Genomic DNA, 27,286 nt, shown 5'->3' on the forward strand with positions numbered 1-27,286 from the left:
CCGCAGGCGCAACAGATGCGGTGACTTGCGCGTCAAACCCGTCAGTCTGCGATAACCTCTTTCCCAACAATGTCGGACGCAGATGCCGTCAAATCTCGCTACGAACGCACGACGTGAACCACCCAGCGTGCTAGACAAGGAAGATCTTGCCTGGCAGTATCAGCAGCAAGAGAAATGTGAAGCATAGCTTGCAATCGCAACTGACCATGGGCGAACTTTCATGTCGACAGCTGCCATGTTGTTGGGATTAGTACACTACCGATCACACCACATGCGAGTTGTCGGCCCACGCCGTGCCTGACTAACGCGTGAAGTCCCGCAATAACTTCGTCATAGGCCGACTATATTTACACAGAGCGCCCGCGAGCTGCCGCAGTGCTGCAGTATCGCAACAACAACAACACCTCCTCCTTCACTCGATTCCACAGTCTTCACAGGCTTCAACTGTCAGCATGGCAGATCTTCGAACACAGGAAATCAAGAATCCTATAGATGTCGCTGAGGTGAGCATTCCCATTCCAGCGCCTCAGTGTGGTCCATGCTGACGCATGCTAGTACCTCTTCAAACGCCTCCACGAAGTCGGCGTCCGCTCAGTCCATGGTCTACCAGGAGACTACAATCTTGTAGCTCTTGACTACATCAAACCTGCCGGCCTCCACTGGGTCGGAAACTGCAATGAGCTGAACGCCGGATACGCCGCCGACGGCTATGCACGTGTCAAAGGCATTTCCGCCATCGTGACGACGTTCGGCGTGGGCGAGCTTTCCGCAGTCAACGCCATTGCGGGCGCGTATTCCGAATACGTGCCCATTGTGCACATTGTCGGCTATCCCACCACAGCGGCCCAGAAGAACGGACTTTTGCTTCACCATACGCTCGGCAATGGAGATTTCAACGTCTTCTCCAAGATGTCGACTCAGATTTCGTGCGCAGTCTCCATGCTGAACCAGCAGCATGAAGCGGCTACCTTGATCGACAATGCGATTCGCGAATGCATCCTGCAATCGAGGCCCGTTTACATCGCCCTGCCCACGGATATGGTTCAGAAGAAAGTCGACGGCGATCGGCTCAAGACACCCCTTGATTTAGCTTACCCTTCGAATGACCCCGAGAAAGAGGACTACGTTGTAGATGTAGTCCTCAAATATCTCCATGCAGCCCGCAACCCCGTCATCCTAGTGGACGCGTGCGCGATTCGCCACCGAGCATTGGAAGAGACACACGAATTCATTACCAAGTCCGGCATCCCTGTCTTTGTCGCGCCTATGGGCAAGGGTGCCGTGAACGAAACCTTGCCTAACTATGGTGGTGTTTACGCGGGCGATGGCAGCAACAAGGGTGTGCGTGAGCGTGTGGAATCCGCGGATCTCGTAATCTCCATTGGCGCTATCAAATCAGACTTCAACACTGCTGGCTTCACGTACCGCGTCTCCCAACTGAACACCATCGACTTCCATAGCTACGGCATCAAAGTGCGGTATTCCGAATACCCAGGTGTGCGGATGAACGGTGTTCTGAAGAAGGTTACAGAGAAGCTGGGCAAACTTAACATCGAGAGCGGACCGAAGCCGGACAATGAGATACCAAATGATGAGGTCAAGTCGCCGGAGCCGACCATCACACAAGCGTGGTTCTGGCCACGCCTAGGCCAGTGGCTTGAGAAGAAGGATATCGTGATCACCGAGACTGGTACGGCGAACTTCGGTATTTGGGAGACGAGGTTCCCGGATGATGTGATTGCCATCTCGCAGGTCCTTTGGGGCAGTATCGGCTACGCCACGGGCTCATGCCAGGGTGCCGCTCTTGCCGCGAAGGAGAAGGGCATCAAGCGCACGATCCTGTTCACGGGCGACGGTTCATTCCAGCTCACTGCGCAAGAAGTCAGCACGATGCTTCGCAACAAATTGAACCCCATAATTTTCGTCATTTGCAACAATGGGTAAGTAAGCCTTTGAAACATGTAAGACTTTTGCTGACTTCGCCTAGGTACACGATTGAAAGATTCATCCACGGCATGGAAGACCCTTACAATGACGTACAAGAGTGGAAGTACAAGGACCTGCCAGCAGCGTTTGGCGCACCAAAGGAGCAGTATTTGACCTACCGAGTGGAAACGAAGAAGCAGGTAGAAGAGCTGTTCATGGACAAGGAGTTCTCGAGCGGCGACACCCAGAAGCTGCGCTTCGTCGAACTGGTGATGCCATGGGATGACGCGCCTGCAGCACTGAAGTCCACGGCAGAAGCAGCAGCAAAGAGGAACGCCGAGGCTTCGTAAGGAAAGGTGATGGAAGCTTTCAAAGGTTTGCAAAAGCAAATGGCGCATGTAACGAATTATGTCTTTTATCCTAGAATATGCTAATGAAGCAATTAATCCAAACTCCTTTCCGATAGCTCCACAACTCCATACGCGGTAGTGAAGTGTCATCGTACCGGATCTTCCAGAACAAGTTTCACCATCTTCGCTGTCACTGTTCAAGGCAATGTCACGGCGGAGTTCAAATCCGTCAAATGTCACCTCTGTCGAAACTTGACAGCGGCTTTAACCCTCTACTCGGCACCCCTCTGAAGCCTCCATCACCACCTGCAAAAGTCTAGCGTCTTCACACCTCGGCCACCGTTCTCTTTGCGTTTGATTTGAGTTTCGCACCAGCGTTGCTTGGACCTAACGGGCTCTTAAAGCTTAGCGAAGCACCGCATGAGAACAGCCGCCAAGTGGCACGCGGGTATGCGCAAGGCTGCCAGATGAACGCATCCTAGTGTCGATGATGGCGTCGTGGGGAGAAGCGTGTTGCGAAGGAGGGCGAGGTCGGCGTTTCGCCTGTTTCAGCATCCGATGGGCCAGCGCCGAATAAGGTGAAAAAGACTCCGCTATTGCAGAAGATGCATATCAAAGCAAGTCGTTTTAGGACGATGGCTTGTTTTGTTCGCTGCGTGATCTACTTGGGTCAGTGTTGGTTTCGAAATGCCGAGGACTTGGTGTTGAAACTTGGTGAAAACGTGAACATCGTGAACACGCAGGTGTAGACGGGACGCTAACTGTGTTGGGGAGGAGACGATGCAGATTTGGAGTGACAGGCTGACAGATACCGATAGACTGGGACTCTTTATTTTACAATCTTATTGCATTTCAGATCCATCCCTCTCATTCGAGTGGAACCGCCAGACCGTTCTGACTGATAGAATGAATCTCGTCTCGTACAACTATATGGACCATTTTGGGCGTTTACGAAACCTTCAAATCCGCTAGCATTCAAACTAGTGTAAGCAGCGGCACTAAAGCTTGACAAAAGCTTAGCTCACATAGCATCACTTTTGGCCTCAACCCATCAGCAACGAGCCTTGCTGCCGCAGATATTGGGTGTCAAACAGTTGAAACCCTTGCGCGCCGCCTGCGCCTTTGGCCCACGACGATGCGGAGTAGCACGGACGTGACTGAGGTTTTGAGTCCTCCGCTAGCGGCGCAAGAGTTCCGCCGTGGCAGGCAAAAGTACGAAGGTCGATGTGTATAAAGAGCGGGACGATTACAATTCCAGGGGACATATCAGCTCAGCGAGTTTTTCTTCTCTTCTCTTCTCACACCGGTTCGCCTATTTTTATCAAAGCGCGATTGACTCGTTGCTCTTCCATTATCTATCATTCGATTCAGTGTTTAATCACTCCTCCAACCTAGCACCAGCAGTCCAGTGGCAACCATGTACTTCAACGCCCACACCATCTTCTTCGCCACACTCTCTCTCGCTACCACCCTCATCTCTGCCCATGGCAAAGTCGCCGCCGTCGCAGGTGATGCAGGCGGAAACGGCACCGCCATCGGAATCCAGGGCGGGATTGTCCCCGGTCCGGGAAAGAACAAAGTCACTGAGGTTGACACCACCGTCTTTGGCAAGACCCAGATCGCAAGCAACGGCTTGGGCAAGACCCAGGGCCAAGGCCAAAACAAGGCGGCCATGGTCGCAGCGACCATGGACCAGAGTGGTGCCACTCTTCCTCAGGTTAGCGACGGCGGAAACATTACCGGCACTTTCCACGTTGTTACTACGGATGGTGCGGGCCCAGTCAAGGCTATGATTGATCCTACTGCGACGGGACAGTTTGCGGATGGTGTGCAGGCGAATGTCGTCACTGGTAAATTGTGCTCCCTCTCCCCTGATCTGTGCATAAGCTGATAGCAAGTAGATGTCCCCGGTAATAGAGGCAACATCAAACCCAACGGCAACGTTCCCCGCGGCCTCAGCTACTGGGCTCTCCGCGCTCGCGGCCTCGTCAAGCGCGCGTCAAACGTTAACATGGACTTCCCGATCAACATCGCCGTACCTGCGGGGACCACTTGCTCTGGCACTGTGGCCGGCCAGCAGAACGTGTGCTTCATGAAGATTGCGAACTGTAAGTCACCCTGTTTTGTGGATTGGTGCAAGAACGATGCTGACGTGGGACAGCCAACAACGCTGGCCCTTTCGGTGGTGTCATCGCCTTCCAGATGGCGGGCAGCGGCGCAGCTACGGGTAACACCACTGCTGCCGGGAGGACTGCTGGTGCTACTGCTGGTACTGCTGGTACTGCGTCCACGGCGTCCACCAAGGGCACCAAGGTTGCGAAGGGCGCTACTGCTAAGCGCTTCGTCGCATAAGCATCTCTTAGCTATAGTGCAACGCCTACTTCTTGACTGAGACTAGGTGTTCGCATCCGAGCTTGTGAATAGCGATCATCTCCCGGAGAGACTGTTACTCCTTCTGTTGCTCGGGCCTGTGCTTTGAGCATGTAAATATCAGGATTTTCCTTGGTGTGAATAGAAGCATATATGGCTGTTCATGATACATACCTTTTGCTTGTGGTAAGGATTATGGAATTACGACCGTTAAGCATCGAATCAAAAGCTTCAATAGCCCTTTAGGGCGCCACGCAAGACCAATTTTTGATACTCCAAGACCAACCCCCCATGCAGAAAACCTACAAACCAGTAGACCAGGAAAGAAAGGACTCTGCTCGATATACGTGTATTCTCTCCCAGAGTGTCTACAATTTATAAGGAAAGCCATGTCAATAGAGAAGTCAAGAACAGAAACGTAGTAAAGAGATTTCAGACTTAAGATGACTTTGGTACAAGTAGGTAGAATAAGTTGGCCATGTTTGCGAGCATAGTTGATCCACTTACTACTGTATTTCCCTGTTGTAAAAATGTACCCCGGAATATGAGGTGGTAGATTTCTCATGTGTAAAGGTCCAGAAGGGCCATTGGACGTGAAGTTGTGGTGCACTCCTGATTTTTGGTTATAATTTGGATTGCAGAGGCGCATATTTGATCTTTGTGCATTTCCTCGTACCCATGCTTGTTGCCTCTATGAGCTTTGTTCGGGCTGCGCATGTACCCATGAATGGCCGCACACAAACGTTGCTCTACTGGAGTATGGCTATCGAATCAATGGGCGATCATTTATCAAAAGGCGAGGGGAGACGAAGTTGACTTTGTTGCAGTGGACGAGAACGATCTTATCACAATTCAACCTGGCGTCCATGACGCTGAGGCGACATTTTCCCTACTAAATGATATCGCATGTATGCATCGTCCGAAATACGACGATAGAAACATGCGAGTATACTGCACGAGATAGACCGTGCACTCACCAAGGAAAACTTAGATCGATCCCAACTATAGAATGCAGCATCCGAAGGGAGAACGTTTTGCCCAAATCTTGAATCATCAGAAGTACCTCTACTCGAAGGCTTAATCGCTTTTGACTACTAGTCGCTGGAAAATGGTTAACATGGATAGAAGGCTACGGCGTGTCCTGTAGGCCTCTCCGTGCGTTATTCCCACCGCAAAAATGTGTTTTGGGGTGAATTTGCTTTCCTTGGAGGAGTGATGTTGTATTATAGTGTCGAACACGATACATATGCGAAGACTCTGACGAGTAAGTCGACCATCATCAGAATAGTACAATGGTGGTGAATGGGTTGTTGAGGAGAGCAGTAACAGCCGCTAGCGATCACGGGAGTGGACACTAGGGGAAATCTTTTTCCGATTCCGATCTGGTACATGTAACTCATCTACTCACACTTCAACCACACATTTGGTGCTCCGCAAAGACAACCAGTTTTTAGAATATATTTCGCGACTTTACCTAAGGAGAACGCTACTGAAGCTCAGTATAGTGATACGAACCCATATTGTAGCTGCAAGTCACGCGGATGCGTGCATCCCAAGGTCGATCCTCACCATTCTCCAGGCTCGCATTTTCCAATTTCAAGCTCATCATGGCCAATTCGCCACTGTGCTCAACGAACTACTCATTCGAACACCTTAAATATCTCACCCGCTCTTCCAAACTCAGCTAACACAATCTCCCTTCTCCTCTTCCTCTCCGCCTCATTCCTCCCCCGAACCTTCACCTCGCACGCAAACGGTTTAGCGCAATGCAAAAATCCTTCGGAATACCCAGTCTTGGGATCAACGTCGATAGGTACTGCGCCGGGCTTCTCTTCCAGCGTAAACGCCCACAGCAGCTTGGCCATGCCCACGAACAGGTTCCGCTCGGCGAGATGAATACCAGGACACAACCGCCTGCCGGCACCGTAACCGTAATGATCGCGCGCCTCATAATCTTTGGAAGCGGCGAATGTGGGGGCGGGCGCGGTGCGGCCTGCGAAGCGGTCGGGATCGAAGGCGAACGGCGAGAGAGCCCCATCCGCGCCAGCTCTTTCGTGGTGCAGACCCCACACATTGAGGAGCACGGTGGTGCCTTTGGGGATCGTGTACCCGTCTACGACGTCATCTAAGAAAATTATTGTTAGAAAAAGAGGTATACAGACTGTGCTGGTTTCATACCGGCGTTCGTCGCGTGCGGAAATCCCAGTGGCGTGACGGGACGCCAACGCATCGTCTCCTTGACAATCTGGGCAACATACGGGAGCTGAGCATAGTCTTCCCATCGAGGCGAGCGCTCGATGGCGGTACTATTGGCGCCGAGAAGGGCGTCGATCTCAGCTTGCGCGCGCTGCTGCACATGCGGGTACTTGATCATGGCCTGAAGAAAAGCGAGCAGGATCGAGGCGCTCGTGTCGGACCCACCCTCCATTAGTACGCCGCCGAGGAAGTTGATCTCGTTTTCGTTGAGGCTGAGGCCTTCGCTACCGCTACCAGGAGCTGCCATCGCGTCGAGAACGCCGTCAAGTAGAGAAGCTTTTTGGTGCCCTGCTTCACGGCGCTTACGCACTCTTCCGACCATGCTCGCGTATAGTGCTACCATCATCACGTTGACGTCGAGCGAGCGTTTCTTCCAATTACCAAACATCGATTCGGGTACCCACTTCAGGAAGCTGAAGATGTCCACGGGAGGAGTTGCACCCGTTTCCATCACGGCCGACCATTTCTCCATCACGTCATAAAGCTGCAGCATGTGCTTGGTCCGCACCGACGGGGTACGGATGCCGAAAACCAGGCTCATGATGATGCTGTTACTGAAGCGCTTTGGGTGCAACATCAGGCCTTCGGGCGCCACCATAATATCGTGCATCATCTGCACCGCCTCAGCCTCTACCAGCTCGACATGCTCTTGTTGGCAACGCGCCTCGTTAAAGTGATTTTGGACCAACTTCCGGAAGAGTCGCCACTTGGTGCCGTTCTGCATCACTAGTAGGTGGTCGCCGCCGGTGATAAGGTCGTTCGCGACATATGACTGCGGCCGGGCGCTATAGACGTTGCCCTTTTTGTCAAGTAATTCCTTTACCAGGCGTCGGTCCGTGATGACCACGGCTGTGGCTGGGCCCAACTTCAGTGAGAAAATACCGCCATACATGCGCGCCCATTCGGTGAATCTGGCCGGCTTCAGTCAGCGTCGAGTATTCGGAAGTGGGAGCTGCATGCGCACTTGTAATGAGCACCCGTTTTTGGGATCTGGTGGAGGTTGCCAACTAACGGGAGAGTTGGTGGTCCTGGAATTCGCGACGGTCAGCCTGGCGAAAATATCATCTTGTCACGGCTAGAGCATCATTGCATACCTGGCGGGAGGCTTTTAGACCGCCGACCTATAGGGATCAGAAGAGATAGCACTGCCGAAAAGGCGAGGACAAGGAAGAAGCCAGCCAAAGCCATTGTTTGATCTAATTACAGTGGACAGCACCCGAGAAAGCACGCATCTATTAACTTCTATGCACATACAAGAAGAACAAGTGGGGCAATCGGGGAAGGAAATCACTCGGCCGGTAATCAAGAACCCTCAGCCTTGAAGTGCGCAACCAGATGCGCCACTGTCGGACAATTCCAAAGTAAGGTCGGCCCCACATTTAGCCCCAGCTTCTGCAGGTGTCGACGCAGGCCGACCGTCATAATCGAGTCTACGCCCAGTTCGACCAGCGCAGTGTGCTCATCGATGCTGTCGACCGAGAGCGACAGCACCGCCGCCACGCACTCGGTAATCCGATCCTTCAGCGACTTGGGGGCCGCCGTGTCGGGCGACACGGCTGTCAAGTTGACAGGGTTCGCAACATAGGAAACGCAATCACGTAGGATGGGGTGTGGCAGAGGATCGCCGGTCTCCAGAGGGCGGGCACGCAGCACGGCAGCGTGGTCCATGTCAGCACGCAGAAGCAACTCCAGCGCAAACAACGCCTCTGCGCGAGTCACGTCGGTGATTCCGCGGGCTTCTAGTTCGGCGTCGATGTAGCGGGTGCTCGTAGACATGCCCAGCCCACGCCAGCTGGAGAACTGAATACTGACGCAGCAGGCGTCGCCCATTCGGCGGCGATGGGTAGCCAGCGAATCCAAAAAGGCGTTTGCGGCCGCGTACGAAGCCTGGCCGGGGAAACCTAGCAGCTGACCGCATGATGAATACCAGACTGCGAAATCAAGCGTCCCAGGCGGATACAATTGGTGCAGGTTTAACGCGCCAGCGACTTTTGGGTTCGCAACCGCACTCAACGCACCGGTAGTTAGCTCGGCCACCGTCTCGTTAGCCAGCATTCCAGCTGCGTGCACCACGCCCCTCACTGGTGGTAGACTCAGCCTTTCCAGAGCTTGCTGCAGCTGCTTTTGTGCGTCAGCCGCGCCAATGTCAACCGCCACAACATGGATTGAGGCGCCTCGCTTCTGTAGCTTGACGATGCTGCGAACGGCAGCTGCATTAGCACCTCGCCGCGCCGCCAGCACGATATGCGTTGCTCCCTTCTCCACCATCCAGCGCGCTGTCTCGATTCCCAGTGCGCCAAGCCCGCCAGTGATGAGGTAGGTCGCGTGGTGGGGCACTAATCGCAACGTCCCGTTGCTAGCGTTCCCGCTGCCATGGTGCTGGGCCAAACCACCTGGAGTGAGGTCGGATGGTGGAGTCCTACGCAGGGAAGACTCCAGCAAGGGGCGCAGGCGCGCACCCCGGGCTACGCCATCCTCTATGCGTGTCACGTCGACACCGCGCACGTATTTGAGCGCCTGGAGTGGAAAAGCGGCGGCGGCATGCTCGGTGTCGATTAGTCCACCAAATAGCTCCGGGTGCTCGCTGTGTACGATGCGGGCGAGGCCTATCAGTGCTGACTGCGAAAGGGCTGCCGCATCGCTGCCGCCGTACGCGGCTTCTGTCACGCAGAACAGTGTTGTCGCGGTCCTTGCCTTCCAGAGTTGCTGTACAGTGGTCGCCAGCCGTGCGCAGTTACGCAACGATACCGCGGCAACATTGTCCATCTCTTGAGTAGTCTCAGCCACCACCACCACTACTGACGCTGGACAAACGCTAATGGCCACGGCGTCGGGATCGCCTTCGAACCGCGATCGCACACCCTGGCGGCTTAGGTCCATACTCCACGCCTCCACGGTTTCGGTCGCGCTTTCAGGCGCCAGGAAGACGACCTCATCGAATTGTCGTCGCTCCTCCGCCAACTGTACCGGCGGCCATGCGATGCGATGGACCAGGCCATCGTGGCTCTTGATGCTGTCCGGATTGCCCTCGATGCCCGCGAATGCTAGGTTCTCCACGTCGACTAGCACGGTGCCCTGATCATCGCACACCAGCATATCCGCCGCAAACTCGTCTTCATCCTGCACTCTTCTGCGAACGTACATGTAGCTGATCTTGGGCGCGACGGCGCCTGGTAGTAGGGTAACAGAGTCGATACTGGTCGGCATACGCAGCAGCGGCTGCTTCCAGAAGATGGTTGAGCTCACCGAAGTCATAGCGTCTAGCACCGAGGCCCACGATTGTCCGCCCCAGTGAGGCGATGTACCTGTGGTCTGCGGGTCTGCGTCGACCACGGCCAGGAACTCTTCATCGTTGCGCAAGTGCTCGATCACCTGCCAAGGAAAGCCCATGTCGGAGACACCGACATTGGCGAGGTAGTCAATTGAGAAGGATGATGGTAAGGTCTCTGGGAGTCGTTCCCTGATGCTGGCTAGGTCGATTGTCTGTCCCAGCTTAGACTCGGCGGTGGGTGGGCCTACGCTCGACACTGTGTTAGTCAGCCACGAGTGGCCATTCTCCTCATCCTCACCAGCCGCGAGCCGCGATGAGACGGACATCTTGCCGTCATCCAATAGCACCTGCACCTCACGTGGTGGCTCTACGACCACGGGCGTACGCAGCCCAACGTTCCGCAGCGACCTGGTGTGCGCTAGCGAAAGGAAGGTATTAAGAAGAACAGCGGCGGGTACAATCTCAGACCCATGGAGGGGGTGCAATCCGGGGAAAGGCTTAGCTCCCGCATGCAAGTACGCCTGCCATAGCGTCATGTTTGTGCCGTTGACGCTCGTCTTTGCCCCGAGCAGTTTGTGGCCCTTGACGTCGACTGAACGGTTCTGGCCGACGGGTTGTTTGGGCTTCTCGATCTTTGGCCAGAAGGGCTGGTGCTGCCACGCCGTGCCTGGCACACTGTGGTTCCACCATCCGGGCAAGCCCTCGTTGAACGCAACAGTGTCACCGGCACAGTGCAGCTTGGCGAGTGCGAGCAACACCGTCTTTCCCTCGTCCTGATTGCGCATGCCAGTGGGGATGACGGCTGCATCGGCAACCTCGCCAGCGTCGAGCGTCTCCTGGATCGAGTGGGCGATGATGGGGTGCGCCGACACTTCGACAAAAAGTCGGAAGCCGTCGCACGTCGCCGCTTCGATGGCCCTAACGAGCTGCACTGGCTTGACCATGTTTCCGATCCAGTAGTCGGCTCCGCGAGCATGGACAGCTCGTGGCTCGTCCAGCGACGTTGAATATATGGCTATCTGCGGCTCCTTCGGGCGCAGAGATTCGCCCAGAGCAGCACGTAGCGGGTCAACCAGCTGCTCGAGAACGGGGCTATGGAAGGCGACATCTGTCTTGATCTTCTTAGCCCGGATGCCCTTTGCATGCCAGCGTGTGGTGACGGCCTCGACGGCCTCGATAGTTCCGGCAATGACAGTCGATTCTGGCGAAGGGTAAATGGCAACCACGACGTCTTCGGCGCGGTTAAGCTCCTTCTCAACCTCCGAAGCAGGCAAGTTCACAAGGGCCATGGCGCCTGCACCTGCGACTTGCCTGTAGAGCACGGCTCGTCGGCAACAGATGATGGCTCCCTCGGTTGCCGTCAGCGCACCCGCAACAACAGCTGCTGCAAGTTCGCCCAGTGAATGGCCGAGACAGGCACTTGGCCGCGCTCCCTTCTCACGCAAGACCGTAGCGATGCCGATATGCATAACGTACGTCAGGACCTGCGCTTTAGCCGTTTCATCGCAGTCACCAGCGAGCAGCGCTTCGGTGATAGAGAAGTCCATTTCCTTTCGAACAACGGGCTCGAGCCTTTTGACAATATCGATGAACGCCCGGTCCGTCTCCAGCAGCATGCGGCCCATCCCCTTCCACTGTGCGCCGTGACCGCTGAAGACCCAGACGGCACCCTCTTTCTTGGAGGAATCGGGCGCTTTGACAGAACCCTTTTCTTGAAGAATGATCTGTGGGTGTTTGGCTCCCTGTGCCACCGACGACAACAGCTCAATAGCCTGTGCCTTGTTTTCCGCCACGATTGCCGCGCGCCTCCTATGTTGGCTGCGCTTGACCGCCAGCGTCCACGCTACGGAATTCATGTCAAGCTCACTTGGCTGCTGCTGGAGCCAATTAGCGAGGGTGGAAGCTTGCTTGCGGATGCGCTCATCATGCGGCGCCGAAAGGAGTAGCATAGTGGGCTGGTCTGACGGCAGTTTGCTGGCCATTAGGTCGCGGAAAGAGGAGTATTTGGGCGCTTCCTGGATGATAGCATGAGCTACTGTTCCACCGTAGCCGTATGAGGCCACAGCGGCGGTGCGCCTCCTCCTGGTTGTTGCCCAAGGCGTCGGCTCTGTGGCCGGTCGTATCCTGGCAGCCTTCCAGTCTATCTTTGTGCTAAGTTTTTCCAGATTTGCTTGCGGCGGAATGATCCCCTTTTCGACGGTCATGACAGCCTTGATGAAGCCCATGACACCGGCGCCGGCCTCCAAATGCCCGATGTTAGGTTTGATCGAGCCGATGAAGCAATCCGGCGAGCTAGACAGTCGTGCTGAACCGTACACCGACGCCATGGCCGCACATTCGGTCTTGTCTCCCACTGGGGTCGACGTCGCGTGGGCTTCGATATATTCTACGGCGCTGGCTGGGAGATGTGCTTCCTTGAGCGCATCCCTCGCGACCTGCTCCTGTGCAAGCTGGTTGGGGGCCATGATGCCGAGAGTCTTGCCATCCGAGCCCACCGCGGACCCCTTGAGCACAGCGAGGACGCGGTCATCGTCGCGAATCGCATCCGAGAGTCGTTTGAGGACAACGATCCCGGCTCCTTCACCGCGGCCGTAGCCAGATGCTGAATCATCGAAAGATCTGCACCGGCCTTCAGGAGAAACGGCGCCAGCTATGTCTAGCACGCGAGTCAGGTACGGGCTGATGTGCGCGTTCACACCTCCGGCTATGGCAAGAGACGTCTCGCCCGCGAGCAAAGAGCGCCTGGCTTGGTGAATGGCAACGAGAGAAGACGCACACGCTCCATCTACGGCGTAGGTAGGGCCAGCGAGGTCGAGCGCGTGTGATATGCGGTTGGGGATGCCGCAATATGCAGTCCCGATGCCCATGTACGCATCTAGATTTTGAAAGTCCTCCATGATTAATCGAGAGTAGTCGTCCGAATTGACGCCCATAATCACGGCGGTGTCTGAGCCTGCAAGGCTCTGCAGTGAGATACCTGCATGCTCGAGAGCTTCGCAAGCAACCTCCAGGCTGATGCGTTGCTGCGGGTCCATCTGTACTGCTTCTCGGCCGGAAATGCCGAAGAACTGAGCATCAAAGCCTTTGATGTCATTGATAAAATATCCTTTCGACGTGGTCTGGTCCAGTTTGTCGACCATGTCTTGTCGATCTCTCCAGGATTGCCACCGCTCTGCTGGCATCTCGCCGCAGGCATCCCCTTTCTTCATCAGGAAGTCCCATAGTTGGGTTCCAGAATTGTTGTCACCCGCTACACGGCAAGCGTAGCCGACAACCGCGATATCTGAGATCTCTGTTAGCACACTAACCTAACTAGTGCTTGTGCTCCTCACCATTATCGTCGCTGCGGTCGGCGTCGGGAGGCGTTTCGACGAACGGGCTTGCAGATGCCGTACATTCATCGGAGGACGAATGATCGCTTGCCATATTGAAGTTGCATGCGGTGTCTTCGGTACTGCAGATGACCATGATGCTGGTAGCGAAGTATATATATTAAGCCCTCAGCCTCATCCAGGGCCCGATACGTGGGTTCAGATAGCAGATAGGCAACTAGTGGTTGGTGCAGTACATTGCGTTAGAATCGCTGGTAATGTCCCGATTAGGTTATTTCCAGTGTGACCATAATGTGCATTGCTAGTGTTCCGGCCGACTGGCACACGGTGCATCTTAGAATAGCCCCCCACGTGCGTATCTACGACCAGCCGGAATCGGCCGAGAGCCACGGGCCGATCAAGTCTCGACTCTCAGCTACCCAGAAACTCCTACCTTTGTGATATATGTAATCCTAGGCAGCCCGTGGCGTTTCCCTGAGCACGTTACTCCCCTGTGTACTTCTCTCCACCATGGGCTTCTTCGCACTCGAAGAATGGGCGCAAGCCAATGCCGACTACGAAAATGCTACTCCTCCCTACTGGCACGCGAAAGTGGTGCCTGACATCTTCACTGCGGTGTCAGGCATCCTCTGGTCCATCTCCTACATCCTAATGACGATCAAGGGTTACAAAGACAAATCTTACGCCATGCCCATCTACTGCCTCTGCCTGAATATTACGTGGGAATTCGTCTTCGGCTTCATCTACGGGCCGGGACTCGTCAACCAGATTGTCTTCGCACAATTTATGATCGTGGATGTCTTCCTATTCCACTCGATCTTGAAGTTTGGTCCCAACGAGTGGAGACACCATCCACTTGTTGCGCGGAATCTGAGCTGGATCATTGTGGTAGGGTGTGCGGTGTGTCTCTGGTTGCATCTTGCGGTTGCAAGCACGTTTGTGCCCGTGGTGGGGAGACAGGTTGTCTTCTTCACGGCGTGGCCAATGCAGCTTATCATCGGGATTGGGTGTGTGGCGCAGGTGCTTGCGAGGGGACACGATGCTGGGCAGTCCATGGCTATTTGGTAAGCATTTCACCTCTTTCACACATTCATTATTCATATGCTAAGTGAGTGTGTAGGTGGACAAGGTTCCTCGGCACGGTTGCGGCTGGGTGCTGCTTCTACTGGCGTATCTACTATTGGCCTGAAAGGTATGGCTATGCTTGGACACCATATGGAGCGCTTTTGCTGGTGGGGAGCCATATTTCCGACTTAGCGTATCCGTTTGCGCTAAATTATGTGAGGAAATATGGCGGTGGAAGGCAGGGTAGGCTCAACGGCAAGTCTGCTTGAGTGCTTGAGCGCGAGGAGACATTTGTGAAATGTAGTGTCAGCAGACAACAGGCTGATACGATGATACGAATGATAGCTGAAGTGCGTCTTTTCTACGCGTGTCGCCATTTGCATATAAACTCTCACATACGAGTATTAGTTCTTGCCAAGTGAAGGAATCAATGTGATCTCTGTTGTACTCTGTAGCTCAGTCTTGATCTTTCGCCCTTTTTCTTCGGAAAGAGTAGACGAGTTGGTGTTCGAGTAGAACGCATCTGCCTTCGAGCGACTTGATCCAAAGGAGACGTCCGTGAGACAGCGCTAGAGGCACTTCCCAAGTCAAGCCCTTGCACTTGATCACAAGCTTCTGCGTCTTCCATGATGTACATCTATATTCACAGCAAAGACTGTAAGGGCTGATGATAGCAGTGTCTTTCCATGGTTCATGAGAGGTTTGTTTAGATTTGGCGTCTATCGCTTACTCGCTCCGCCACTGAATTTGCCGGCGCTGTCGCATCGTTTACGATGCATGTCTTCGTGGATAAGACTGAGTTCTACCATGCTGATCTGGCTGACATAAGCGCGCCTGCAAACGTAGATGTAATTGACATTGAGTACTGAGGATACTGGTATCATAAGGTTCCAGACCTCGATGGCGTGCGCGGTGCGATGTAACTAGTGCTGTAATAGATGTACCTAAACACCCCCATTAACAGGGCCGACATCATCATCACAGAGCTTTCTTCTTGCCATTGATGTGTGTATCCTTTGCGCCATTAACAGCGAATCTCTGGCGCGCCGTTTCCTGTGCATCTCGTTTGGCGAAACGCCTCTGCGTCCAGTGCCGATCCATTTGGTCACAGGCAGCCTCCCAATCGGTGGTCCACTCGGGATAGAAAGGCGCGTACCCGAGCAAGCCGCCGATCCAGCGTCCGATGATGACGGTGAGCCAGATGCTGAGGAAGGTACGAAATGGTACCCATGCAGGCGGTGAGAGGTAAGTGTCCCCGGCGTCGAACATCTAACAGTGTTATGTGCCATTTCTGAAAAGCAATGCAGCGGAGATGACGTACGGCAAGTACCTGTATGAAGTCCAGCTTGACGCCGCGCTGGAACACGTCCTCCTGGTAGCCATACCAATTCTCGAAGAAGGGCTGATCCATGGCGTAACCGCCGTCCCGCTTCTCCTCGGCGCTGACCTCGAACTCGACCTCATTATGCTCTGTGCCGGGGGTGCCGTAGATGACGTGGTGTGTGAAGGGCGGCACAGTGTACTCGCCGTCGCTGGGGCTGAGGTCGACACGCCGCCCATTCATGTCGACGCTAAGATTGCCCTTCAAAACGCGAAAGAACTCGGTCTGGTTCACGTGGAAGTGGGTGGGTGGCTTTTTCCCGCCTGCAATGAGCTGCGCATATATTCCCAACCACGGTCGCATGAAGCCATGGAATGCGAATTGTCGATGTTTGGCGCGCGGCAGACTGGCCATCTCGATGGCGCCTCCGAATCTTGTGATCGGCGCGGGCCGTTGCATTAGCTCGCTGGCCGTCGAGGTGATCCCTGCCGCACTTACTTGGTTAGCGGATCATCGCCTGCGGTGAACGTTTGCGGCTGTGCAGGTGCCATGGTAAAACAACGACCTAAACAATACTACTTCCGGACGAAACTTGCGTGAGCACCACAGAACAAGGAAGGAACGAGGAGTACTTATCGACCACGCACAATACGTTCCGGGCGAGACGATGGCACGCCTGCCTGGTAGCACTATCCCGGCCGAGAAACGGCGGAAGCTGCTCGTTTGCATGCTGTTTCTTTATAAATGCTTATTGTCACGCCACTGGGTGCTCCAACCCCATGAACAACACACTTGCCGCCGTCGACGCTACCCTTGAACTGACAATGCCCTTCATTCAGCCGCCCGTCACACCGCTGCCTGACGGCATAAGCCTACGCGGTCAGACAGCCATCGTCACCGGCGCCAGCCAGGGTATAGGAGCAGAAATCGCGGCGCAGCTGCTGGAGCGCGAGGCATCCACCGTCATCCTCGCCGTTCGCAATGTGGCCAAAGGCGAGACCGCACGGCAATCGCTGCTTGCCCGTGATACCATCAAGAAGGCAAACCCCAAGGCCGTGGTCAAGGTCATGAAGCTGGACACTGAGGATTACGATAGCGTCCAAAGCTTCACAAAGACTTTCCTTGCCGAGCACTCGGAGCTACATCTGCTTCTGCTGAACGCCGGCATCGGCACTCTCAAGCGTGAGCTGACGCGTACCGGCCACGAGAAGAACGTCCAGGTCAACTATCTCTCCAATGTGTTGCTGATGCTGGAGTTGCTTCCCGTACTAGAAGATACGGCGGACAAGACGGGCAAACCCTCGCGCGTTACCTGGACCGGCAGCCGCATGCACGGCAGCAGCGCCCTGGCCAAGGGGAAGGTGCCCCTCAAGCCTGGCGAGACGGTGCTCGGCCATTTCGACAGTGAGGAGAGCTTCGTCGCCTTTTCTCGCTACGGCGACAGCAAGCTGCTCTGCTTACTGTTCCTGTTCGAGCTGCGGGAACACTTGTCCAGCGACAAAGTCATTGTGAACAGTTTCTGCCCTGGCCAGGTGGCTACAGGAATGAGCGACGTACTGCCCATCTATCTTCGTCTTCCCGTGAACCTCATCAAGGCAATTCGGGCGCGATCCATTGAGACGGCGGGCTGGATTGCGCTCAATGCGGCGGTTGTGGTCGGTCCAGAGAGTCACTGCCAGTTTATTGTTGATAAGGAAATCGCAGAGTAAGTTTGCAAGCCATCATTCATCTCGATTGTTGCTGACTATGTGATTTTATCAGGCCTGCCGCCTATGTCAAGTCTGCAGACGGCCAGAAAGTGCAGAAGATGTTGTGGAACGAGACGGTGGACGAGATGTCGAAACTGATCACGATTCCGGCATGGATGAGTAAGGCGTGATGGACGATGTGCGATCACATGATTTCTTATCGGTTTCCTCCAAGCATTGAGGACTTGAAGGGATGGTAATGGCATGGACGTTGTTGATACCTTTTTCTTTTATCTGGAGTTGGCTCAAGCAACGTGTGGCAACCTCGGCTTTTCATTTGCCCCACTTAGCTCTCTTACTCAGCAGGCTGGGCGGAAACTCGCAATGAACTCCCAAACTCCCTAAGCCCACCTTTCCATGCCCATCTTCACAAAATTGCCAGGAATTGCTACCAGACCGAGCCGTAGCAACTCCACTGCCTCGAAGAGCGGACCGCGACCGTCGCTGATCCCAAAAGTGGTTGCCATTGGTATCGTCTTCAATTGCACCCTCGTCCATGTATACCAGACCGCTGTTAACAAGTAACCGACGAGCGTCCTTCGACGGCTATCAATGCCTATGAAGCGATATATCAGATCCTCAAACATGATTCCAAATCCCTGCGCCAGGAAGAACGGCACCTCCCCAAAGACACTGGTGTGTGTACCATCGTTTCCCAAGCCGCGGCGCTCTCGGAGAACTGTCCAGTGACCGACGCTATGAAATGTCCCGGACAACAAGAACGCCAGGAGCAGGCTAAGATAACGGCGGAAGAGACGGGCAGGCAAGCGGGACGATGAGCGCAAGGGGCTAGGAAGGTTGGCAAGCACGAACGCTGGGGGCACGCCGAGGACGCGGCGGACTTGTTGGTGCCAACAATAGCTGAATGCTTGTTAGCGGAAGGCATCACCAGTGAAGGGAGCAAGCTCTTACCCCCAGAATCGACGCAGGCTGTAAGCTTCAGTCAGCGAACCGAAAGTGGCCGGCCAAGCATCAGGCTGTCTCCATCGGATTGGGCCGAGCCCGAAGCCAACGCATACCAGCGATAGCGGCAGTGTGATCATGGCAAAGTGCGTGTAAACGGTCAAGCCGAGCACGAACACGATCCAAGCATATAAGAACACAGTGCTGTTTGTCACTGCTAGCAGACCGCTCTTTACCAGACTATCCGGCAGATGCGCCCACTCGTTCAGGATGCCTTCGCAGACGCGCTCGGCGAGTAATATGCTCCCGTACATCGCAACCCAGCGGATCAACCTGTCAGAGACGAAAGCCGTACGCGTGCGGTTGACAGGCTTGGGAGTGCCTTGTACGCGCCAATTCCATCCGACGCCGCGCGTGGTGAGGAGTAACTCGGCGCTCCACCCTAGCTTCTGGCTCAAGGAGAGCGTGTCTGGCCTTTCCTCAGCGCCATCCTCTTGGATACGGTGAAATACTTCTTCTGGGACATGAAGATAAAGACGGTCGAGGTAGCGTAATGTCAGATTGCCGAATAGTACACCAGATGAGTAGCTCACGGCTAGGTTTCCCGTTGGTTTGACTGGCGCAAGGTACGCTTGTATGGTGAAGTAGACCTGCAGCGCAAGAATTCCGGAACGCCCTACCGAGCCGCGACGAAAGCACGGCGTCAGCACAGCTGTGGTAAAGGAGAGTATGAAGCAGGTCTGGAAATCCAGCTGCGGAAACGCATAACTGTATATTGTGGGTAGCGAAGGGAGGAACGCGTGAGTGTCTGACATCGGTGCAGCAATGTGGATTTGATTGTGGCAGAACTGTTATCGGTCATGGTGGTCTAATCATCAAACACCATGAATTGATGCGAGTACTGTCGGCCGTTGTTTGCTCCGCCTCATCAATGGGCGAGAGCGCGTATCGGCCGAGTACGGCAACTTCCGAAGCTGGCAGTCTTATATGTAACCATTTGCCGAATGAAAAGAACCAGCAAAACCACAGAAGCAATGGATGCAATTGTGCAAACCCTGCTAGCCCACCCATGGCTCGCTGCTTTGACCGTGTTCCTCTGTTGGCATGCGACAAGAGCCGTATACCTGATCTACCTCAGCCCCTTGGCAATTTTCCCTGGCTCGAAATGGGCTGCCCTTGGGGAGTAGTAAGTGATATGCTCTAGCCACAGCGCCCTTCCCGCTAACGCCCGCCAGCTGGGAGGCTTACTGGAATATCGGGACGCGTCCAGGCCAGAAGGGTCAGACGCTCTTCAAACTGGAAGAGATGCACAAGAGACTCGGTCCGTGCTCAATCAGAAAGTAGAGTTTTGGACCAGCTAACATGCGCCTGCAGGTGCTGCCCTGCGTATGGGGCCCAATGAGGTCCATGTGTACGATCCTCAGTTCTACCACAAACTCTATTTCCCAAATAGCAAGTTCTACAAAGACCCGTCTATGCACAAGGTACTGGGGGCGCCTACGAGTACCTTGGCCGAAAGCGATCCTATTAGGCATAAGCAGCGCAAAGCGCCGCTTGAGCCATTATTTGCAAAGAGAAACATGCAGGCGCTCGAGCCTATGCTGATGGAACATGTAAACCACTGCTGCGGTCGCTTTGACGAGTTCTACGACGCTGGAAAGCCGGTCTCGATGGAGTGGGCGCTCAAGTCGCTGGCCATGGGTGCGTTCTCCGCAGTGTATTCACGCGTGAAGCTGACAATGAAATTCCAGATATGGTCTCCCAATTCGCCTTTGGCAAGTCTTTGGGGGCATTGGATGACCCCGAATTCAAGTCGCTGCCGGTGCAGGTATTTAAACAATATCTGCCAAGTCTACACATTATCAAAGCGTTCCCATTCATCCGGCTGCTCCACAAGCTGCCGCGCTGGCTGACACACCGGATGTCGCGTTCTATTGCCATGGGTCATGAGCTTGAACAATTCGCGGCCCGTCGCATCGACGACTTCGTAGCACAGAAGGACGCGGGCAAGCTGCCGTCGTTCCCCACCATCATGGAGCGATTGCTTATTCCTATCCCCGAGAAGGGCTACATAGTACCGGACAAGCAGGGGTTGCGTGACGAGATTTTGACAACGATTTCTGCTGGTGACGATACCACCGGGATAGCGAATATGGTGACTTTGTACAACATTGTCCGCAATCCTGTCATCCACTCGCGCCTGCTGGCGGAGTTGAAAACAGTACTACCTGAACCAGAGTCGCATGCTCCGTACCCAGAGCTTGAAAAGTTACCTTATCTGGTAAGTTTTGGTGGGACAAGACATTGGCATCCTTGGAACTAATTGCGTGCTCGCAGACCGCAGTAATCAAAGAGGGGCTGCGCTATTCCTCCCCAGCGGCGTCGCGTACTCCCCGACTGGTGCCGCCTGGCGGTGTAACGCTGCCTGATGGACGGTATGTTCCTGCTGGTACGCGTATTGGTATGGCCATCTATCATATACACTACAACGACTCTATCTTCGAGAATCCGCGCACTTTCGATCCCGACCGTTGGTTACAAGCGCCAGAAGAAGTTGCGCGTTTGAGCCGCTTCATGGTAGCTTTCTCACGCGGCAGCCGATCGTGTTTAGGCATCAAGTAAGTGCCTGCAACGTTTGCCGCATGGAGGAATATTCTTACTGACCGCTGTTTAGTCTCGCATACATGGAGATGTACATGGCTATAGGCTACCTGATACGCCGCTTCGACTTCCAATTAGCGGGCACAACCCCTGCAGACATGGCATGGGACGACATGGTAGTGCCGGAGTTCCATGGGGAGCTCCTCGTGGTACCGAAGCGACGCGACAGCTGAGGGCTGCCTGTGGGGCCGTATTTACAAACGGATACCACACGAACCAGGACGCGTCCTAAGAATGCGATGTACGATGCATAGAACACTAGTAAGGAAATGCATAGTGAATCGTCCGCTCGTTTTCCTTGATGATTGATGAGTGGCTGCGGTGCAAGTAAACCAGTGAGACTATATAAGGCTTCGATAAACTCGCTCGAGCCGGATGCAACTGCTCTTGAGGCGTGGCGCTGGGCTTGGTCTAGGAGGCGGATGCTAGTATCGGGCCGCGAGCAGCGAAAGCTTGTATGCCAATGCAAGTCATCCTGTAGGTGGTGAGATTCCTGGGGCCTGAAGGAACACTGCAGGCAAAAGCCACGCTCGTCAACGTCGACGATAAGTGATTCTGAGACCGAATCAGACCATAGTAGAGTCCTACGGCAAAGTTGCATCGGCCAGGCCTACAAATGGGTCTCAGACAAGGGATAATCCCACGCTTACGGCCGTCGGTAGCACAATCGTCAGCGAACCTGGCCTTGCTTACCACCCTCGCTCGAGAGTACCTGTGAGCTGGCTGACACCTGGGGCACCGCGCCGCACATGGACAGCTAATAAACGTGCATGCCCACCGGTCACAACACTGCTGCAACAGCTCCATGGCTCTCCGAAAAATCGTTCGCAACAGGCCGTCGCTGAGCTGCTTGGCATGCCGCCGGCGGAAGATCAAGTGCGAGAAACAGCGCCCTGCGTGTGCCAATTGCGTGCGGCTGGGCGAGTCCGAGTGCGTGTACGAGAGCGAGGCCGACCACCGCGAGAAGGCTGCGGCGAAGAAGCGGAAGGTCTTGGTAGACGTCCAACACCAACACCAACACCAACATGTCCACGATGTCCACGATTCGCACGACGCGCTCGACCCTCTTGAGCCCCACGAAGCGGGCCGTCGCGACAACTCTCCCATTGCAGACGCTGAGCCCGCCGTGGGGTGGACGACCCCGCCTCCTTTGGGCTTAGGCTTCCAGTGGGACGCTCCCACTCTAGACTTTGACTTCGACTTCGACTCCACCTTCGATTTCGGCCTGCTCACTCCCAGTCTCTCACTTCACTCATTTCAACTCGACAGCGCCTGCCCACTGGACCCTCTGCCCAACAGAAGGGATTCGTCTCGTGCCGGTTCTCCGTTTGAAGGCTACATATCCACCCAGGACGATGGGTCGAAGCTCTTCGTCGAGCGCACATTCTGGGCGCTGGTCAGCCGCGATGCGAGTATCCCTTCGTACCTGCTGTGTTACGCTGGCTGACGTGCTTACAGCAAGATGTCTACGAGCGTATACTGCGCACCCAGAGCGCTGTTGACCGGTGCAAAGTTCCCTCGCTGAATTCTGCCGACCACATGACGCTGCCACCAAAACATGTCTGCGGCGCGCTACTGCAGTGCTTCTTTCTGTGTGTACATCCTCTGCTGCCCTTCGTCCATGCCCCAACGCTGGCGAAACGCTACGGCCAGCTATGCGCGCAGCTGCTGGGCGAGCAAGAAAACATCATCCCCCTCTCCGTGTCCACGTCCGAGGCCGGCTTTGTTGCCCTCTTATGGGGTGTCATGTACGCCGGCGCGATAGCGGCCTCAGGCACGCCCCTTGCCGCGTCTGCCCAAGTCCCGGACACGCTTGCCTTCCGTGACAGTCTCTATTCTGCCTTTACGAGCGCCATGAAGGCCTCCAACTTCCCCGAAACACCTACTATGGACTCACTCGTCGCCGCACTGGTTGTGCAGAGCGGCCTCGGCCGTGAGGACATCTACCAGCTGCGGACCGCGCAGATTACCAGCACGTGCATCCGCGCCGCCCAGCAACTCGGCCTACACCGCGAGGCATCACGGAAGGGCTTGGGCACGGTCAAGAGCGAGCTAGGTCGGCGTATCTGGTGGCACCTTGTCGACTTGGACATTCAATCGGCTGTGGCCGCAGGAACCAAGCTGCAGGCGGCACGCGTTGAGGGCTCGTCCGACACGCGTATGCCTGTTGAGTTCTTGGAAGATCAGAACGTGCTAGCCGGCGAGAACACGCCCAAGTCCTCAGCGTTCTTGTTGTTTGCCCTCGGCCGTGCCGAGATCGCCTCAGCCATGCGTCACATCGTAGTGAGGGCCTATGACCGACAAAAACCTAATCAGCGTGACTTGATCGAGCTCAACGACATGCTCTCCTCTCTCAATAGCCGCATCCGTGCCATCTCTGCGCGCCTACCAGCCAAAGGCGTGCCCGAGAAGGGCCTGGTGTCCTCCTTCCAAGCGAACGTGGGGCCTGCTACCCACAATACACTCTACAGGGACGACCCCGGCACTACCACCGTCTTCAACTTTTGGGCCCGATCAGTTCTTCACATGCTTTACTTGAGGGCACTGATACTCCTACAAAAACGCTTCCTTCACAACTTCACCGGCCAGCGCCAGGCAACATTGTGGAAAACGTAAGTGCCCCTTTCTCAGTCAGAGACTCTATCCGTAGGCTTACCAAGCTTTCTTGATCCAGTCTTGTGCGCCTTTGCTGTCAATTCATCCAAACATATCTTCGCCTGACGCGTTGGTCCGCCGCAGGCGTGTACAAATGGGCACTGCTGAGCCGACTGCAACCCCTGGAAGAAACCCTTATCTTGCTTACATACCTGCAGACGGAGTCGTGCCCAGCTGAGGCTGACCTTGTTGAGCACTTTGGTGAAGAAGTACTTGACATGTGCTACAACAGTGAGCAGGCTCAGAATCAGCAACCTCCTGGCGTATCGTCCTCGTTGCGCCAAAATCTTTGGACCATTCTCAATGAGCTGAAGGAACACTTACCTCGGCGCCCACACACGGACCTTTCTTGGTTTTCTGCGGACTTCAACTCTTCGTTCTTGGACCCAAGCTTTCAGAACGGTCAGTGGCAGAAGGACCAGGCAAGCGTCGTCGATCTTGGTGGGATGGATCAAGGTCTAGCCTCTTTCCTACAGCTCGAAGGTTTAACCGATACTTAATATGCAATCTCACTCAGCTCAGCTCGCACATTCTCCGGCGTTTGTGACTATAAAGTTTGCCAGAGCTGTATCAGCCAACCTGTTTCGTCCATCCGTATCGGTTACCCAATCATCTGGGCGAAGCACGCAAACATTGGTTCACCACCCGATGTCCTTGATTTACGACGGCCCAGCTGCACCAAGCATGCACCCTTCCTCTACCTGGCATACTGTCAGAGTAGAGCATGGCACTCTGCTTCACAGCTTATCAGCGCCTTGGTACTACGGTCAGACCCTATCGGATCCATCGGATCCAATGTCTTAGGCTTCTGATACAGTCACTTTTATGCACGCAGACCGAACGGATAGTTCGAACGGTAGGCAGCCATCCGCTCTTGGCTATGCGAACAATACGATTTTCTTTTATCATGTTAGACCATACACGATTATCTTATTCTTTTTGGGTGGTAAATTCCAAATGCTCAGAATTTTGCGACGCATTAGTGGCTGCAATGCTTGGTGTTTATTCGGTCTATCGGGTGGCGTTTCCTATGTAGATACTATCTACCAAGAATTACATTACCGAGCCTAGGCTCGAATTTTGCCAATCAGTCCTTGAAAGGGCAGGCAACACGAAACACGAAACACTAACGGGCTTGTGGAATTTATGTCTACGAAGAAGACCTTGAGTGTTTAAGAAGCATCGACCAGCTATTCGCCGAGAAGTGACTGCTCCTAATACTCAGCATGCCCCCCACACATGTTTCTCGCCCGCGTGGCGGTCAATGCCCACCCGTTCGCCGGGTCCATTTCTCGCGCGCAAGCCCTGGAGCTGTCAGCCAGCCCTGTGGGTCCTTAGTCGAATGCGAGGTCCAGCCCTGGGCCGTACCGTAGCCTAGCTGAGACGGCTGTACCGGCCGATAAGCGAAACAGCCTGCGGCTCTACCACGTGTAACCCAAAAAACACCAAGGTGAACGTTATATCGGGTATAACCGTTTCGGGAAGCCTATGTTTTCGCGGATTCTGTGGACAGGGTGCATACCGCAGTGTTCACGGCTTCTAACATGTTCACGACACTGAGACTTAAGGACAGTATGGAGGATGTGGGCAAGGGCCCATTGAAGAGAGGGGATGCGCTGTATCAGCATTCTGCATGCATACATTGCAAGCGGCGAAAGGTAATTTTAACAGTCCGTTTTTCGATGTGAAACGGAGTTTGACTGTTGCAGCTTCGCTGCAGTGGTGATCGCCCAGCATGCGCGCGCTGTCAATCCGAAGGCGTAAATAAATGCACGTACCCGGAAAGAAAACCTACTTTGCCCGCGAAGAGAAAACAATCGGCCACTTTTAGAGAAGCAAGAGACAGGAAGGATAACCGGAGTCCGAAATCAAGGAGTAAAGACCAAACATTGGATACATGGACTGGTGGGGAGACCGCAAGCGTGAGCGATATGTCTCTCGAAAGTCCGATACACGCTCTCGCATCTGCAAACGAAAGCGACAACGGAGATTTCCAATCCACCGTCGAAGAGCAGACCATGAGCGAATTTACCTCATTGTTTGAGGTCAGTCCGGACTTGAGTATTGAAGAGAGCGAATTGATGCTGCTTGAGTCTTCCAACAATCATTTCAGCGTGGGGAGCGACACGAGCGATGGCGTGCCTTCTTTGAGTAAATCTTCCTTGTTGCCATAGTCTAAACATATCATTGACTCTGAGCAGTGAACGCGCATGACTTATCCAGTCCCTCCGACTCCTACGACCTTGACACATACTTCTCTCCCATAACCTCCGCAGTAACTCCTGCAGACCCCTCATACACTTCCTGGCACCCGAACCCAGACTTCGACATGATTTCCAAAGCCGAATTGTCGCTCACCACCCACACCCAGATGTCCAACATCCTCACCCCCCGCTGCCAATGCATCAAGACCGCCATCTCCGCGCTCGAAGACACCCCAGCCTTAGCCGACATCATTGCGCCCTCAGTCGTCGAGTACACCCTCGCAGCCTACAAGAGGACGCTTGCAACGTACGAAGCAGTGCTACGATGCAAGCGCTGCAGTACATCTACGTCTGCGACAGTAACAGCACTGGTTGTCGGCGACGAATTGGTGACATCTCTCTCGCGGCTGCGTCTCGCGGTCGGATCGTGGCTCGACAACGCGGCTCACTCTCCGTCTCGCTCTCAACATTCAGACATTTCTAGTGAAGATGTCCCGCTGTTGCTAGTCAGCGACGACCTTTCCACCCGTCGCATAGCAGTCGGAGCATATTCCGTCGATTCGCAGAAGGAGTGGGCGAGCATCATTTCTGCGCTGATTGAGATGCTGCTTGCGAGGTTGGAGAGGGTGCTCGTGTTGGTTCGAGCGAGGATCGAGAAGGGGGAGGGGGAAGGGGAGTTTCGCGTTATGGTTGTTAGGAAATTGGAGGAGAAGGTGAGGGATGTGATGGGGAGGGGCGAGACGGGGAAGTCTTGCGGAAGGGACGCGGTGTTTTTGGATGGACTAGCTGGACCTGTACGGCTGTGAGTGTGAGTGAGGATGATTGTGAAAAGGATAGACGGTAGACACTCGGCTAGGCTAGACTCTGGAAGGGTGATTTAGACATTCATGTTGTTTCATCATAGAAGCAAGGTTTCTAGTGGCAAATCCGGAGGGCTAAAGCAGTCATTGAAACGAAAAGGGTATTGCACAAGCACGACAAGGGAGGTGTACAGATTCACTATCAAGAGAACTTCCGTAGATACGACTGTATTCCCTAATGCCACTTTCAGGAGGTACGCTAGGCTATCGAAATGGTGTGTGAAGACAGTGACGGAATGTAGTGAGGAGTGAGCTCACAAGTAGTGATTTCACGTAGCTGAAGATCTATTGACGTCAACATTGTATTATCACTACAGGCATACTAATTGACGGCGTGGGACATCTCAGACTTCTGTTAATAGAA

General features: G+C 54.5%; 10 protein-coding genes across 10 annotated transcripts; 7 read left to right on the plus strand and 3 right to left on the minus strand.

The window, feature by feature from the left end:
- Positions 1–452: 452 nt before the first annotated feature.
- N0V89_009845 (uncharacterized protein) lies at positions 453–2,276 on the plus strand (the record flags this gene model as incomplete). Its single annotated transcript, XM_056218593.1, has 3 exons — positions 453–503; positions 556–1,940; positions 1,988–2,276. 3 exons carry the CDS (start codon positions 453–455, stop codon positions 2,274–2,276), a joined length of 1,725 nt encoding a protein of 574 aa, XP_056067858.1.
- Positions 2,277–3,693: 1,417 nt separating this feature from the next.
- On the plus strand, positions 3,694–4,628 carry N0V89_009846 (uncharacterized protein; the record flags this gene model as incomplete). Its single annotated transcript, XM_056218594.1, has 3 exons — positions 3,694–4,126; positions 4,178–4,384; positions 4,438–4,628. The coding sequence occupies 3 exons, from the start codon at positions 3,694–3,696 to the stop codon at positions 4,626–4,628; spliced, it is 831 nt and encodes a 276-aa protein (XP_056067859.1).
- Positions 4,629–6,286: 1,658 nt separating this feature from the next.
- On the minus strand, positions 6,287–8,090 carry N0V89_009847 (uncharacterized protein; the record flags this gene model as incomplete). The annotated part of the gene is made up of 4 exons (XM_056218595.1): positions 6,287–6,771; positions 6,825–7,813; positions 7,867–7,930; positions 7,997–8,090. 4 exons carry the CDS (start codon positions 8,088–8,090, stop codon positions 6,287–6,289), a joined length of 1,632 nt encoding a protein of 543 aa, XP_056067860.1.
- Positions 8,091–8,204: 114 nt separating this feature from the next.
- Positions 8,205–13,641, minus strand: N0V89_009848 (uncharacterized protein; the record flags this gene model as incomplete). Its single annotated transcript, XM_056218596.1, has 2 exons — positions 8,205–13,456; positions 13,506–13,641. 2 exons carry the CDS (start codon positions 13,639–13,641, stop codon positions 8,205–8,207), a joined length of 5,388 nt encoding a protein of 1,795 aa, XP_056067861.1.
- Positions 13,642–14,015: 374 nt separating this feature from the next.
- N0V89_009849 (uncharacterized protein) lies at positions 14,016–14,839 on the plus strand (the record flags this gene model as incomplete). The annotated part of the gene is made up of 3 exons (XM_056218597.1): positions 14,016–14,569; positions 14,626–14,697; positions 14,746–14,839. 3 exons carry the CDS (start codon positions 14,016–14,018, stop codon positions 14,837–14,839), a joined length of 720 nt encoding a protein of 239 aa, XP_056067862.1.
- Positions 14,840–15,548: 709 nt separating this feature from the next.
- On the minus strand, positions 15,549–16,442 carry N0V89_009850 (uncharacterized protein; the record flags this gene model as incomplete). The annotated part of the gene is made up of 3 exons (XM_056218598.1): positions 15,549–15,839; positions 15,892–16,324; positions 16,390–16,442. The coding sequence occupies 3 exons, from the start codon at positions 16,440–16,442 to the stop codon at positions 15,549–15,551; spliced, it is 777 nt and encodes a 258-aa protein (XP_056067863.1).
- A 273-nt stretch (positions 16,443–16,715) lies between these two features.
- Positions 16,716–17,770, plus strand: N0V89_009851 (uncharacterized protein; the record flags this gene model as incomplete). The annotated part of the gene is made up of 2 exons (XM_056218599.1): positions 16,716–17,596; positions 17,653–17,770. 2 exons carry the CDS (start codon positions 16,716–16,718, stop codon positions 17,768–17,770), a joined length of 999 nt encoding a protein of 332 aa, XP_056067864.1.
- Positions 17,771–19,576: 1,806 nt separating this feature from the next.
- Positions 19,577–21,376, plus strand: N0V89_009852 (uncharacterized protein; the record flags this gene model as incomplete). Its single annotated transcript, XM_056218600.1, has 6 exons — positions 19,577–19,728; positions 19,778–19,863; positions 19,917–20,243; positions 20,294–20,823; positions 20,880–21,160; positions 21,217–21,376. The coding sequence occupies 6 exons, from the start codon at positions 19,577–19,579 to the stop codon at positions 21,374–21,376; spliced, it is 1,536 nt and encodes a 511-aa protein (XP_056067865.1).
- Positions 21,377–22,008: 632 nt separating this feature from the next.
- N0V89_009853 (uncharacterized protein) lies at positions 22,009–23,819 on the plus strand (the record flags this gene model as incomplete). The annotated part of the gene is made up of 2 exons (XM_056218601.1): positions 22,009–22,615; positions 22,717–23,819. 2 exons carry the CDS (start codon positions 22,009–22,011, stop codon positions 23,817–23,819), a joined length of 1,710 nt encoding a protein of 569 aa, XP_056067866.1.
- A 2,172-nt stretch (positions 23,820–25,991) lies between these two features.
- Positions 25,992–26,868, plus strand: N0V89_009854 (uncharacterized protein; the record flags this gene model as incomplete). Its single annotated transcript, XM_056218602.1, has 2 exons — positions 25,992–25,996; positions 26,082–26,868. 2 exons carry the CDS (start codon positions 25,992–25,994, stop codon positions 26,866–26,868), a joined length of 792 nt encoding a protein of 263 aa, XP_056067867.1.
- Positions 26,869–27,286: the final 418 nt, after the last annotated feature.

Source organism: Didymosphaeria variabile, assembly GCF_027946475.1.
Source record: "Didymosphaeria variabile strain IMI 356815 chromosome Unknown scaffold_7, whole genome shotgun sequence".
Classification (NCBI taxonomy): domain Eukaryota; kingdom Fungi; phylum Ascomycota; class Dothideomycetes; order Pleosporales; family Didymosphaeriaceae; genus Didymosphaeria; species Didymosphaeria variabile.